Here is a 15,550-nt window from a genome sequence, read left to right on the forward strand (position 1 = left end):
GAAACCAACCCAGAGAGACTGTTATTATGTTTTTAATGGCTGAAGTGGTGAATAGATGGCGTCATACTTATGTGATTTCTTTTGGTTTGTTGTCATGAAGCTGGTTAACGTGATAGAGGAAGACCAGAGCATCTCTCAACGTGTATGTTAATGCAGCAATCTCAAATACGCATGTACACAAACACATACAAATTCATTCACAGACCTTAAAGTCAATATGACATCAAAATGGGCTCTGTTTGCTTTTTTTAATTCACCTTTCTGCACATTTATCAGTGCATGTTATTCCAAAGAGAAAATGTCTTCTTATTTTTCCAGCAAATTGTTGAACATAACCAAGGCCGAAAAGCAGATATCCTACTTAAACTACTTTAAAAAAAAAAAAAGAACGGCTCCAATCTGATACATGTAATGCCCACTTTTTACATTTCAGTCAATGTGAATTCCAGTCTCCTATTTGTTGAATAGCCCGTGTTTTACTCAGAAATATAGGTCACATTAAGACTAAGATGGTTTGCGAAGGCTGTTTCATGTTGACTTTAGGGCCGTCTGATCACATTAAATCACACCAGAATATCTGTCTGCGATCCAACCTCCAATCAGAGAAAATCACCATGAATGGCATCTGTTTTCATTGCATCTGAAAAGCTCAGAGCATTTCATTACTGTGACGATAACTTCCTCCTATTTTATGGCCAGAGTCCCATTTTAATTTAAAATAAAAGCAGTTTTGGACCTTCAGGATCTAAATTTTGAGCATTAAGAAGACGAAGGTGAAAATCAAGGTGAATGGGAGTCCTTTCAATTTCGATACATTTCTATTTTGCCTTTACCTCAAGCTAATGGTTTGGTAATGTAAAAGGACACGTTATTTTTTATCTTGATGATAATGACATTCTACAGTGGATTTTTAGAGCATTTTTTTTTTCTTTTCTCTTGATTTACGTAACCCACCATGTAATACTGTTACCAATAAACACATCCCAAAATGTTTCCCTGCCTCTCTGCCTTAGCCGCAAAAAAAAATCTTTTTTTTTAGCCGTAAGAAAAGGCTGTTTTATTCTACATAAGTGTGGTCCTCTCTCATGGTTCATCACATCTCTTGGTAACCCAACCCCCATTGTTACTTTAGGTTGAGGGGAAAATTAATCATGAGCGTGAACAGGACATTTCAAGAATATCAAAAGTAACTTGCTTTTGTGTGTTGTTGCATCCACACCACTAGGTGTCAGGATAAAGTTCAGTACCACAGTTGTATCTACCAGTGAAACAGCCAGCCTGAGTTACAAACAGACAATGAAATTACAACTTGTTACTTCAACCTAAACTCATACTGGATTTGGAAGATAAAAGAGAACATTTTACTATAACTGAAATGCTGTTTCAGGTGTTAAATGATCTAGCCCCGCACAATCTAAATTAGATGCAGAATGTGAATTGAATCACTGAACTGGATCCTTGCCAGGTAAATGAGCACATTTAGGCATTCCATTGAACACCACTCAAATTCACTCTCAACTTGCTTATGTGGAAAATGAATACATTAGGCCTGCTTAGTTTGTTTTCTCTTTCACAGGAACTGGTTTCAGGAGCAGTTTGGTGTTCTTCTGATCACATTTTAATCAACCTTCTTTATGTCATTCATGAGTACAAACTGACATCATGTAAGAAATGTCACTTACCAATTCGTACGTCACAGGTCAAATGACCTTGACTCATTAGTAGTAAGATTCCTTCTCAGGTATGGAGGGAGATTTACCAGGTTAAGAACTAGTTTCCTTTCTTCTTATGTAAATTCCTGCGCTCTGATTGTTTTGACTTCTTGTATAAGAAAGATGTGCTAGATGTCATGTGTATTTTAGTCAAAAGTGCTTTAATTCTATATTGTATTGGCCAAAATGAGTTTTTACTTGATACAGCATTTTCTATTCCAATATTTATCTCAAATAAGTGTTAATAATTCCACACTGAATATACCCCACTGTAGGGCCAGTGAGTATACTGAATGAACGTTTTTCCTATCGTTTTTATAGTCAAAACTAAGATACAGAAATTGGCTTTCAAAAATAAAGGCACCTCAAGAAGAATTAACTTAAGTATAAAGTGTGACAACTAGCCCTGGTCTCCTTTATTGTCGAATTTCAGATCTTCAGATGTAAAGCTAACCAACATCTCTTTTAGAATTTAATTTAAAGCAAAAGAACTAACTTTGATTAAATTCTTGACAAGGTAGAGACTGTTCTCCTGAGTGTAAAGCACATCTCTGTGAAAGTAATCACAATACTGACCAATACTTTTATGCTTCTTCTAGCCTACCTGGTGTGAAGACGTAATGAGAGTTTGTTTGACAATAGAAGCTGTGCCTTCTTGGATTTCTGTGGTTCTTGACTGACCGCATTCTTTGAGAATGAAAACAGTCCTTTGCTGGCATTCAGTAAAGTGACTTGTTTGACATTCCTTTATCTCGTCATTAGCACATGAACATGCTCATCCAACCTCATTCCAGTCTGAGGGCCAATGGGCGAGTTCTCACTCTATGTGCTATTTATCCTCTGACAACTGCGACACAACACCATTTTATTTGTGCATGCTGGATCATTTTGAATCATAAAGGAAAAACTCAATGGATTATTAATTATGAGGGGTTGAGGAGAGAGAATTATCTCTTTTTGAGGAACTGCTGGAAACATTTGAGTCACAATGATGGAACAGGTGAGAAACCATGACATTAATTTTATTCTATTATTAGCAACTTTAAAATGTAATTTATGTAATGTATGTAAAATAAATTTATAATTTATTAAAGTGTAATATTAGACAGTTGTGAAGAAAATCGAATTTTGCTCACAAAAAGTACCAACATAAAACCATAGTTTCTTTGGACATACCTCATTTTGGTTGTACAATGCTATTCTTTCGTGTAAATATCATAAATATGGCAATTATTCAGTACCATGGTATGGCTGTCTCTTTTGTGAGAGTTTCCATACTTATCAGTTTATTGATTTATAGAAAAGAAATTGACACCAGCCATATTTTTGATGGAAATAACCAGAAGTTTCTTAACGTAGCTCTAGCGTTGATTTTCACCTCAGCTTACTGATTTCTACCAAATGCTATTGTAGATTTTGACATTGGCTAGTGTGAATGTATGGAATTTGTTTGAGTAATGATTGCATGTCATCACATTACCGTCCCAAAGCAGTTTATTTTTAAGCTCTGAGATATTGCTGACAATACAAACCTATCATATGCATTTAAATCATATGCATGCCATAGTGAAATGTAAGGTTTACTTTGATATTTTTTAACATTTACTACATTTCATACATCAGGATGAATCAATAGACTTTAAAAACCTGAAGGCACGGTTCCAAGGTGAAAATGGTCTGAAGATCCAGACTAAACCTGCTGTCCCAGAGAAACCCAAAACCATCCCTCCGCTGCCAAAAGCCAGCAATCCTTTGATCTCATCTATCAATGCTGCCGTGCAAAAAGGGACATTTCATGCACCTCGAGTAGTTTTCAAAGATGACAAAAATCTCAGTCGCCAGCTCTCTCCACCATGGGGATTGAAGACTAGAGAGAACCAGCCCATCAATAATGCTGAACAGCTAGATAACAACCAGAAGAAGGAGGTTAACGCTGTTAAGCAGAATCTGAAAGACAAGAATCTTCCACTGGTTCTGCCAGTGGGTCCCAAAAATGCAGAAACCCCGGAGTCCGAATCCAGCCCACTTACACCTGTGTCCATTTCACCATTCAAAGTGTCAACACCCAAAAAGTTTGTATTTACCCCTAAAAAAACTAGTAAAAATGAATGTGAGAAGACAGACCCTGTGAAGGAGGTAAACATTACCAAAAAATCTTTGAAGGAGAGAAAATTTCCACTAGTTCTGCCTGTGGCTCCCAAAAAATCAGAAACCCCAGAGCCTGAATCCAGCCCACTTACACCTGAGGCCATTGCATCAGACAGGGTGTCTACACCCAATCATTTTGTATTTACCACTCAAAAAAATAGCAAAGATGAGAATGAGAAGCCAGACACCGCAAAGGAGGGCGACATTGTCAAAAAGTCTCTGAATGAAAGGAATCTTCCACTCGTTCTGCCAGTGGCTACAATAAAAGCTGATACCCCAGTGCTTGAATCCAGCCCTGATACACATTTTTCCATTTCACCAGTCAAAGTCTCCACACCTAAGAATTTTGTATTTACCCCTCAAAAAACTAGCAAAGATGAGAATGAGAAGCCAGACACTGCTAAGGAGGTTGACATTGCCAAAAAGTCTCTGAAGGACAGGAATCTTCCACTTGTTCTGCCAGTGGTTACAATAAAAGCTGATACCCCAGAGCCTGAATCCAGCCCCTATACACCTGTTTCCATTTCACCAGTCAAAGTGTCTTCACCCAAGACTAAAAAAACTAGCAAAGATGAAAATGAGAAGACAGATACAGTGGAGAGCCCAACTCCAGCTAGTCGTACCCCGGCTCCAAGTCACTCGGCTCCTGCTGGCCCATCTGTACCAGCCAGTCCCCCTATGGAAAGTGCACCTGTTGTCCCTTCTCAGACTTCAGCTGGAACACCACCTGTCCCCAACATTCCTACCCCAAGCATTCCAGCTCCAGGTATTCCGACCTCTGCCAGCCCTGAGCCAAAGATTCCAGAACCAGCCATTCCAACACCAGTTATTCCCTCTCAAGCTGTTCCAAAATCAAAGAGTTCTAAGCCAGATACCACTATTTCAACTCCTCTTGACCCTGAACCTCTTAAACCAAATATAAATATGCTCAGTTTATCAGAAGTATTTCCTCCCCCTGAAGGAAGTCCACCTCCAGAGTTCCTTGATATTCCTCCCCCTGTTCTTTATGGAGATTTTCCCGATGGAGACCTTACTGAGCAAGCTATACCCCTTCCAGCGATCTATACATTTATCGATCCAGTTCCCAGGAGTCCAGTTGTCTCCAGGTTAGCCTCCCCTGCCCCATCCACCCCTCCAGTGATATGCCCAGAGCCCTTGGGGATGCCCTTAGAGTATACACGTGGTCCAGACTCAAGACTTATAGTCTCAATCCCTCCTCCATATGTTCATACTCCAGCTGCACCTGTCGAGGTGGTACTGGAGAACGCAAAAGCTCTTACTCACAATACAGCTATTAATCTAGAGACTGAGGAGGACCAGTCCTCATCCAAGCCGCTTTCAGCCTTGGCGAGAGCGGAGGAGATGGCCTCAGTTAAACGGACACCAAATGATAGCCGAATATTTAGCATTCTGGAAAGGGCTAAGAGAAAGAGCACAGTTAGCCAGTTGGCTACCACACCTGGAAATACAACCCCAACTGAGACAGCTACACCCGAGATACCTCTGCCTGAAACTCTCACACCTCTGCCTGAGACTGTCACAACTGAGGTGACTCAACCTAAACTAGCTACACCTGAAAAAGCCTCACCACAGTTTGCCACAACTGTAGAGACACTGCCTGAGAAAGCCCCACCTGTACCAGAAGTGTTTGATATACCTGAACTCCCTCCAGTTGATTATGTGGATCATACTCGGGTGCCACCTAAAACCCACCCACCTGAAACTGCCAAGGTTAATGGCCTTGATCACAGTAAGTATCTGTTTCAAGCAGGGTGGACACTGTGTGAGCTTGCCCACAATTTTGTTGTCTAAGATCATTTTCATCCATCGTAGAAGGTTATTCTTACTGTAGGGCAGTCTTGTATCAATAAGTGTGGCATTTTCACAGACAGCCAATTAATTGGTTTTGCAAAAAAAATAAAATTTTGTTCAGTGCTACTGTTAATCAACACAAATCAGTTTTTGATTAACTTTTCACAAATGTAAATGCCATTTAGCAGTGTTTTAATGCCTTTTTGATTGTGAGGAGTTAGGTGGATTCCATACGCTAGGAAGGGTTGGTATGCAGGATATGTAAGTCTTTTGTGGCTTGTGTTGGGTAACATATTTTTCATAATTAGAATGACAGAGAATATTTTGTCTCAAGGACATATCCGCAAGAGTAAGACATTTTGGTTTTTAGTTAAACTAAATGCTAATTAGGCTTAAATATTATCATAAGTAATTGTTGTAATTAGACCATATTGCTCATAGAGACATCCTTAAAGAGAAAATAATTGTTTTCATTACAGCTTAGATTAAAATTACATTTACTGTCAATTATTGGGTATTAAATATGATTGTCACCTAAAATTTTAAAAAGAGAAACACTTTGTACCATCTCATGTATTTGATCAGGCTTATAATTTCATAAGTATTAGCATTATGGTTCCTCCATTTTCATTCCATATGTGCTTCCTCGTCCTCACCGTTTTTATTCGCTTTGCAGACATAACTTTCTCGGTTCGCTCTCTCTTCCTCATGCTTCTCTTTGAGGGTTATAATTTTTGGTATTTCTATCTTGTTTGTTTTAGAATTCAGCAAATGCATGCAAAAATTTCTTAATTTTCTTAAAAATAAATATGTTCAATAAACATCATTAACAAGATACATTTACTTGGCACCATCTGCAAATTTTCTAGCTTTATGTAAACATTTTTCTTAATTCTGATGTATTCTGAAGTTGCTGCCTTAAATCTTTAAGTACAATCAACTTGGATTTTTAAGTAATTTCAACTTAAATTAGATTAAACAGACTTAAAAATGAGTTGAATCTTGTATCAATCATAAAAGTTATAAATTGCTTAACTTAATGTTAAAGTTAATTTTGATGAGTTAAAGCAATGTAAAAACACATGTTGTCAACTTATTGATCATATATTTTTTGACATGTTTTTTTTTTTTTTCTTAAAATGCTGGTGGTCCAGTGGTTGTCCATTCTAATATCTATTCTCGTGTTTCTGCAGAGATGGTGACAGTGGTCAAAAATGTGCACCCCCCTCCCCCTCCGCCTAGGAAGGCTCTGCCAGCCATACCCACTGTGGACCCTCCACTTGAAAAACCAATTCAGTCTCCTGCCAGAGACCTCCAGATTCCCACAACACATTTTGAACCTCTAGAAACACAAGGTTAACTTTATATGATATAAAAGACATGATTCTCAGAAGTGTTTGTCCACTAAATGTGTACATTAACATTTGTTTTCTTCAACAGAAGATTCACTACATGACAAGTCATCTGGGGATGTGTTTTATGAAGATGTTGAGAAACCCTTGGCTCCAGCAGTTTCTACCTTTAGGCCTCCATCAATCCAATCATCAGATTCTAGTTCCAGAAGGCCAGTTTCAGTTCACGAGGAAGCATTCCTGAAACAGTTGAGCCCAAAACAACAGGTTCAAGAAAATGCATTTCTGAACACATGGGATAGAGACATTGTGGATGTGGATTACGGCTCTGTGAACTCTGGCTCTCCAAATCCAGACACTCAAGCTGCTGTACCTCAGGACTCAATGCGAAGCTCACCTACCTTGTCTCCATCAGGGTAAGCCATTAACTTAATGATGATTTAGTGTGGCCACAGAGAAAAAAATGGCTTTTGTGTATGTGTTGTTGGTATTGCGTGACTATTTTTATTCCGACTTTCCTCCAGAACCCTTGAAAGAGGTCACAATGTTAATGAAGATCAAGCAAACAGTAAAAAAGGCAAAACAATAAAGAATAAGAAACAGAAAGGACCTCTAAAGAGTAAGTGAAAGAAGTCTTCACTAAAATAGGCTAATGTTGTTGTGAAGTGTGTTATTTTGTCTTGTTTTCAGTAATCTCATCTCTGATGACCTTCTGACCTCCATAGAAATGATAAACACAGTTTATTTTAGATTCTCTTTTTATCTACAAAGTATTCTGCTGACTAAAATATGTTTTGTATTGTTTGCGACTTAGATCCATATGACGATGCAGCGGTTGTGGTACGTTTTTTTGGTTTTGATTTGTTTTGTTTTTACCATTATTGTTAAAAATTGTTTTAGAATGACTGTTGAATGTCTGAATGTTAATGTCAGGACATTTTGTTTGCAATGCTAATAATCCTACTCTTTTGTAGCATTATCTTATGAATCTTTTGTATCTTCTAATTGCATGTTCCGTTGTTGAAATGATCTGTTCAAACATATTGTTGTCTTCAATTAATCACCTAAGAAGGCTCCACCTAAACGGTTGTTCTCCAGGTTTGTAGCAACATTATATATTTTTTGTTTGTTTTTAAACTCCTGATATCTATTTAAACTGCGACTACATTCCCAAAATAATCTGATTGTAATGATGAAAAACTTCAATCCGCAGGAAGAACTCAGGAAAAGCCGTAGATGAAAAAGAACTAAAGAAGAAAGAGAAACAGCGTGAAAAGGAAAAAGAGAAAGAGAAGGAAAGAGAAAAGAAGGAGCAGAAAGAAAAGGAAAAGAAGGAAAATGAAATGAGAAAAACATTTAAGGTATATTTTTCCCTTTTTGGACATAGCAGTATTTCTTACATATGTCAGTATTTGTATCCGAGGCAGCAACATAGTGTCGGCCCACATCTGGTACAAGTGGAATCCACATGTACCAGATGTGGGCCGGATCTCGGCTGACACTATGTTGCTGTCTGGGATGTGTTTGCACTAAAAATTTAACCTGATTATTGCAGCTCTCACAATCCATTACTTATTACAATCCAGATTCCACTCCTCAGGTGCATTTACCATCACTAAAACCCGATAGTTTAATCAAAAGTGAAATGAGCCTTACATTTCAATTTCTCTCTAACAGCAAGTATTTTTCTAATGCACATGGCAAGTTCAGCAAGTGATGTGCACATATTCATGCAACTGTCTGTGTGTATTGATGTTTAATGTAGATCACAGGCCAGGAAGAGGCCATGTATCATGTTAAAGTGATTGAGGACTGTAAGGGCCGTAAAAACGACCTGCCGGTGAAGGTTGGAGACACCGTGAGCATCATCCGTACCAACAATTGCCCTAAAGGGAAATGGCTGGCTAAGGACAGCAACAACAAATGTGAGCGAAACACAACAAATTAATTGAATGCCATTATATGCATATATTGGCAGACACATAGTTAGCAAGACGCTAAATCAGTATTACAGATAAATGGCGTGCAGAAAATAAGCATTGTTATGAATTTACCCTGATAAGGACTAAATGCCTGAACAGATCTGTCACTAAGCAAAGACCTGAACGAGTCCTTGAGCTTTGACTAATCTGTTAGACTGTGTATGTAAGAGCTTATCTCATTTTCCAGATGCTTCTGCTGGAATGCAGATTGGCAATGTGCTGTGTGTTGTTTTTTCAGACGGTTATGTCCCGGTGGAGAGTATGGATATGAACATCAATGGAATTATGGAGCTGGGGAAGATGACCACAGCATCTAACAGATCCAACGGCAATGGACACAAAAACACAGAGGACATCAGTACAGACACCAGGTAGCCATCGCAACAAATATAGGCTACTGCAATATACTGTACAGTAGTAATGCTACGCTAGCATTGAGTGCTGATCTTGCAGTTTACAAATGAGATTTTCTTTATTTTTATCTGTATTTTTTTTAGGACCTCAGAGCATTATGACATGAACCATGAAAGCTGTAAGCACCTTCTTTTAATATTCTTTTTTATAGTTGTAAATGTTTTATTTTGTATTTTGCTTTGTGTGTTTGATCACAATAAGTATCAGCATATTTTATTGATAGCTTTCTACTGCATCATACTAACTAGCCCCGCCCACTGTGAAATTTCATCCAAAAAAAACCCCACCCACACATTATACATCAAATACTCTCTTCACTTTGATTGTACCATAGTAATGCTCAGAGGTGTAAAGAGTACCTGAAAACCATACTTAAAGGGATACTCCACTTTTTTTGGAAATAGGCTCATTTTACAACTCCCCCAGAGTTAAACAGTTGAGTTTTACCGTTTTCGAATCCATTCAGCCGAACTCTGGTTCTGGCGGTACCACTTTTACGCAGGAATGAGAGTATAGTTCCTAGCTATATCAGCCTAGAAAATCACAACTTTACATTTTCTGTCGGTCTTATTACACGATGTAACTACAGAAGAGTCAAGTTTTAAATAGGAAAAATATCGAAACTCTTTTGTCATTTTTTTGAGAGAGATGCTAATGGTCTTGTCCGATTCAATGATCTATGCTAAGCTATGCTAAAAGTGGTACCGCCAGACCCGGAGATCGGCTGAATGGATTCGAAAACGGTAAAACTCAACTGTTTAACTCTGGGGGAGTTGTAAAATGAGCCTATTTCCAAAAAAAGTGGAGTATCCCTTTAAGTAAAAGTAGAGATAGCTTACAGCAAAATTTACTCCATTACTAGTTACAAGTCACCAATTCCAATGCAACTTGAGTCCCAGACAGCAACATAGTATCGTCCAAATCCGGCCCACATCTGGTACATGTGGAATCCACACTTAATTAAAGGTGTAGCGGAGGATTTTTTACTTCTGGGTGGATCACCTATACTATTGGTCCTCCTAATTGTCAATCATTCTGGTGAATCAATCAAACTTTTCAAAAAGTGGAGAGGGCGGGTCTTATCTAAAATTCCTCCGCTATACCTTTAACTAATTACATATACTCAAATACTTTACACCTCTGATAACACTATGGTTATTTGGACAGTACTTTGATTTTAATACTATTATATTATTGAAGTATTTTGGATTACCTTCTTAAAATCATAAAGTAGTATGGTAAACATTAGAGGACTATGGTATTATAATATAACCAACACAATTTTCATAAAGGTAATGTCTTTGGATTTTGCTGTTTTGGGTGGTTATAATACAGAGTACAAATCCCACTCTTGACAGGAATTCAAATTTCTAGTTAATTTAAATAGTATGTTTACAGCTATAAACACTTTATTCTTTTATTTTCATTGTATTTCCTCAGTCTCAGAAGACAGTGAGGAGTGGACAGCTGATGATGATGACCCTGTGTTTGACTCTCCCAATGAAACCTCACACATGTAAGTATTACCTTGTGTGTTTGTATGTGGCCTTCTATTTGTTCTCAGTAACAAAACTTGACTGTTAAGCTATTGTATTGTTTACATGAGGTGTATGTTCAATCTTTCAGAGGGCTGAATCAGTCGCTGGCCACACCAGCTCAAGGTGAGTCACTGATGATGAGACATGAGGGAAAAATGTTCACAGGAAACCAAACCAGGAACAGCCAAGACAGAGATCAAATCTCTCGGGAAACTGACATTATAGCTACAGAATGTCATTTACTTGGTTGTAAACATTTATGGAAGAATATTTCCGCCATCTCAGCAAAAAAATAAAAAAATAATTATGATTGTTTTTATCATGTTGAATCATTGAAATAATGACATTAAAAGTCATAATTATGTCACAAAAAGTGAAACATTAAAACATGGAAATTTTGACAAATAAGCAAAATTTACGAGCCAAAAAGTCTAAATTATGAGCTGAAAGTAAATTATCTCATCAAGTCAAAATTAAGATGAGAAAAGTTGACATTTTGACAAAGTCGAAATGGAGCTAAAAAGTAAATTATGCCATTAAAACTTGAAATTATGAGTTAAAAGTGCTAATTATGACATAAAAAGTCAAAATTGTGTCATAAAAGTCAAAAATATGGGCTAAAAAGTCTATTATGATATTACAAGTCAAAATTATGAGCTAAAAAGTCTATGATGACATTAAAAGTCCAAATTATTAGCTAAAAAGTCATAATTATGACATCAAATGTTGAAACTGACTCTTGAGATACTAAGTCATAATTATTAGATAAAAAGCCATAATCATGACATTAAAAAAAAATCGACTTTTTTGAATATTTATGTCATAATTATTACTTTGTATCTCGCAACCATCTTTTTATTCATTCTTTTATCCCTGTCGGTCAGGTCCTGTCCAGCCAACCCAAACTGATTCAGCTTACATGAGCGTGCAGTAAGTTCTATTCTATTCACTAACAATGACACATACTGTACTACCTTTGATCTGAAAGAATCTGTTTTACATTAAAAACACAAGAATGATCATTTGTTTATTGCGTGTTGCAGACCAAAACAGGAAGCCCTTCAAAGACTATCCACATTCTTTATGACACCCTTTCCACTTCTCCCGCAAGACAGCAACCCAATGTAGGCCATCACTTTACTTAATGTCTATTTTCTTTCAAATTCACTGAAATTGATTGTAAATGATAAGATTACAGGAGAGCAAATGATCATGGTTTCTCTGCTTCCTTTTTCCTCATTTGGTCGTTTGTGCATCCAGAATGCCAGAGCCTAAAGCAGGTATGTTTCGACTCTCTGAACCTTAATAACATAAACCATCACATCTACCCACACTCACTTATTTTTTTTTCTTCTGCTCTTTCACTTCTGGTTTGATCTGTTAGCACACGAAGAGAGAGAAGGCAGTTTGTAAGTATTCTCACAAATATGTGCAAGTTCTCAACGTAACACAGAGTAATTTATGAGATGTCTTTTCTCAGCTGGAATATGCAGTCAGACTGGTTTTACATGGATGTTTGAGATGTTTTTTCAGAGAGTCTCATTCCTTCAGCCTGTGCAGCACCTGATGACCTGATAATGCTAACTTGTGTTGTTGTTGTATATTTCCTTTAGAAATCAAGAGGAAGAAAATGAAGATGTTTCAGAACTCCAGATTCTTCCTCCTCCGGACCTGTATGCCGACATCATAGCTGGAGACTCCATGCCCATTTACAGCAAGTACGTACATTAAACACATGTTGACCTTTTGCGACAACATGCCCCAATGGCAGAACATGTTGTTGCAATATATAGGGTTAGTTGTCACTGTGGATCCATTAACTCTTTCCCTGCCATTGACGAGATTTTACGTCATTTATGACAAAACGCTTCCCCGCCATTGAGGAGTTATTGCGGAAATCTGTGTTTTCACTGTTATATGGTAGCACTGTTACAGATCTTCTGAAATAGAACTGCATCTCCACATCCAAAAAGCAAGTGAAGAGGAAGATCTGCGTAAACCAGAAGGAGCGGATAAGCATATGCATATACAGCATACACAGTACTAAATCAAAACTGCCAAGCGTTACTGAGAAAAATGTCGAACCCATGAACACTGTAAAAAAAAAATTACATGGCTTTAACTCATCAAAATAAGTTGCACTTTTTTATAAGTTATACAAGATTCAACTAATTTCTGTTTAAGTCAGTTTAATGTAACTTAAGTTGAAATGACTTAAACATCCAAGTAGATTGTACTTAAAAATCTAAAGCAGCATTTTTTTTTTTTGCAATGTAGAGGTATCTGACAGTCTGATAAAAAATACAGTAATAATAACAGTAACATTTTATATTAATATCATTTAAAATAACTGTTTTCTATTTCAATACATTTTATGTCATTTATTCCTGAATTTTCAGCATCATTACTCCAGTCTTCAGTGTCACATGATCCTCCAGAAATCAGTCTAATATGCTGATTTGTTGCTCAAGACACATTTCTTATTATTATCAATGTTTAAAGTTGTGCTGCTTAATATTTTTGTAAAAATACCAACATTTAGGATTGTTTGATGAATAGAAAGTTAAAACAGCACTTATTTGAAATAGAACCTTTGAATCATTATAATGACTGTAAAAAATATTATATTTATGATTTGTTATCACAACTTTTTATCTTTTGTCAGATCAACTTAGATAAATAATGTGGTTCAGTAGCATAATATTTTGAGTTTCTATTTATTAAATCAATCTCCTCTGTTGTATTAACTCAAAATTTTAAGGCAACCAGGTAACTTAAGTTTTTAAGTTAAACCAACAATATTTTTATAGTTTACAATTTTGATCAATTGAATGCATCTTAGCTGAATATGCTGACCCCAAACTTATAAACAGTATAACTTGTAAATAATGCAATTAATAAATAACTATATAATTAAAAATATATGTAAAATAATTAGACATACATTCAACCATAAAAACATGCTAAAATTGCAACCTTTTATTCCTGCTTGACTTTTAACATTCAGTGCAGGCTTTATATCTTCACCCTGGTCATTTCTGAACTTTTTTTTTTTTTTTTTTACATTGATGTTTACTGACATTTTAGAGAATATGTTTGTCTATTCTAGGCCAATCAAACTCGTCTCAAAATAGCCGAATAGCTCCGGCTGCAAGAGGGAAAGATGGACTGCGCTGGATCTTCACTCTTGAGTTCATAACCCTCCTGTGGGGCGTGATTTGATGAGTACCACAGTAAATGTCACCAACATAAGCTCAAGAAGAGATGTGCCTGTCAAGTGGGAAGAATAATGTTTGTGATTGTGCATCTGTCTGTAAGTGTCTGCAGGCGAGTTCTTCTATATTCATGTATATTATGTGCATTCTGTGTGAAAAAAGCCCATGCGTGGTGCGGTGAGAAGCTCTTCAGATTATTTAGACCCTTGCCATCGAAGTGTTAGTTCACTATTGTGTGGAAAAGACAGTCTGTGTCTAGAGGTTGTCTAATAAGTTTAAAATCATAATTGAACAAATGCGTTCAAAGCATGAGAGCGTATGCATGTTGAAACAGCTTGGCATTTGGGTTTGGTTTTAACAATATACCTTTATATGCTGTAAAAAGTCAGCATTATTTTTGCGGTATAATTTACTTACAAGTCAGGATTGTGACTTAAATGTTTATATAGCCATACTTTGTATTTGTATTAGATTAATTAGTATTATATATTCATTTTATATTTTACAAGCAGTTCTTTGCGTTTAAGTGTTCCCAGTCTTCAGGGCTACTCTACATTAAGGAAAATATGCTGACGCTTTTGAGTGCTGCTTATTTAGTTATTCGACTGCATGTACTAAGTTTTCTGCTGCCGACAATAAATGCCACAGTTGTATAAAATCTTCTGCCTTTGTTGTTTCAAAACTGTTCCCAAAAGTTTCCCCTGATTTTACCAGTATAGCTGCTCAAGTACGGATTAAATAAATAAATAAATATTTTGTATAACTATAAAAGCTGCAAAAATATCATACTGATCTGTATTGATTTTAATGTATTTGAAAGAAGCATTTATTTTATATAAAAAAAATGCATAAGAGTAGCATTGTGAAATATTGCTATAATTTAATATAACTATTTTAAGATATTTTAAAACTTGATTTATTCCTGTGATGGAAAAGCTGAATTTTCTGCATCATTACTCCAGTCTTCAGAGTCACATGATCCTTCAGAAATCATTTTAATATGCTGATTTGCTGTTCAAGAAACATTTCTTTTTAATGTTTAAAACAGTTGTGCTGCTTAATATTTTTGTGGAAACTGTAATACAGGAGAAAGGTTTTCCATAACCGTGGGGACTATATGTTGTCATATGTTGACTGTTTAAAATTAAATTATCAATAATTTATGGCAACATATGTTTTTACATTGCTTTACATCAAAATAACTTAAGAAATTTCAACTTTTGTTATACAAGATTCAACTCATTTTTTAAAAGTCAGTCATTTAAGTTGAAATGACTTAAAAATCCAAGCTGATTGTACTTAAAAATTTAAGTCAGCAACAATTTTTAGAGTGTTGTTGATTTGCTCCAAACTGATAATGTTACATAATCAAAATAA

General features: G+C 36.3%; 1 protein-coding gene across 2 annotated transcripts; it reads left to right on the top strand.

Moving 5' to 3' along the window:
* The first annotated feature begins 1,230 nt into the window (after positions 1-1,230).
* LOC308698987 (uncharacterized protein) lies at positions 1,231-15,386 on the top strand. Of its 2 annotated transcripts, XM_081379502.1 has the most exons (21): positions 1,231-1,465; positions 1,577-1,762; positions 2,312-2,712; positions 3,336-5,610; positions 6,866-7,027; positions 7,113-7,440; positions 7,549-7,643; positions 7,839-7,864; positions 8,094-8,122; positions 8,238-8,385; positions 8,790-8,949; positions 9,245-9,377; positions 9,504-9,538; positions 10,861-10,936; positions 11,047-11,081; positions 11,843-11,888; positions 12,002-12,082; positions 12,219-12,238; positions 12,343-12,367; positions 12,572-12,676; positions 14,068-15,386. In XM_081379502.1, the coding sequence occupies exons 3-21, from the start codon at positions 2,701-2,703 to the stop codon at positions 14,090-14,092; spliced, it is 3,816 nt and encodes a 1,271-aa protein (XP_081235628.1). In that variant the 5' UTR covers positions 1,231-1,465; positions 1,577-1,762; positions 2,312-2,700; the 3' UTR covers positions 14,093-15,386. The 2 variants fall into 2 exon arrangements, with proteins under 2 accessions (XP_081235628.1, XP_081235629.1); XM_081379503.1 differs by lacking the exons at positions 1,231-1,465; positions 1,577-1,762 and having other exon boundaries at positions 2,127-2,712.
* The last annotated feature ends 164 nt before the right edge of the window (positions 15,387-15,550 follow it).

The sequence above is a fragment of the Scardinius erythrophthalmus genome, assembly GCF_964197995.2.
Source record: "Scardinius erythrophthalmus genome assembly, chromosome: 11".
In the NCBI taxonomy this organism is placed as follows: domain Eukaryota; kingdom Metazoa; phylum Chordata; class Actinopteri; order Cypriniformes; family Leuciscidae; genus Scardinius; species Scardinius erythrophthalmus.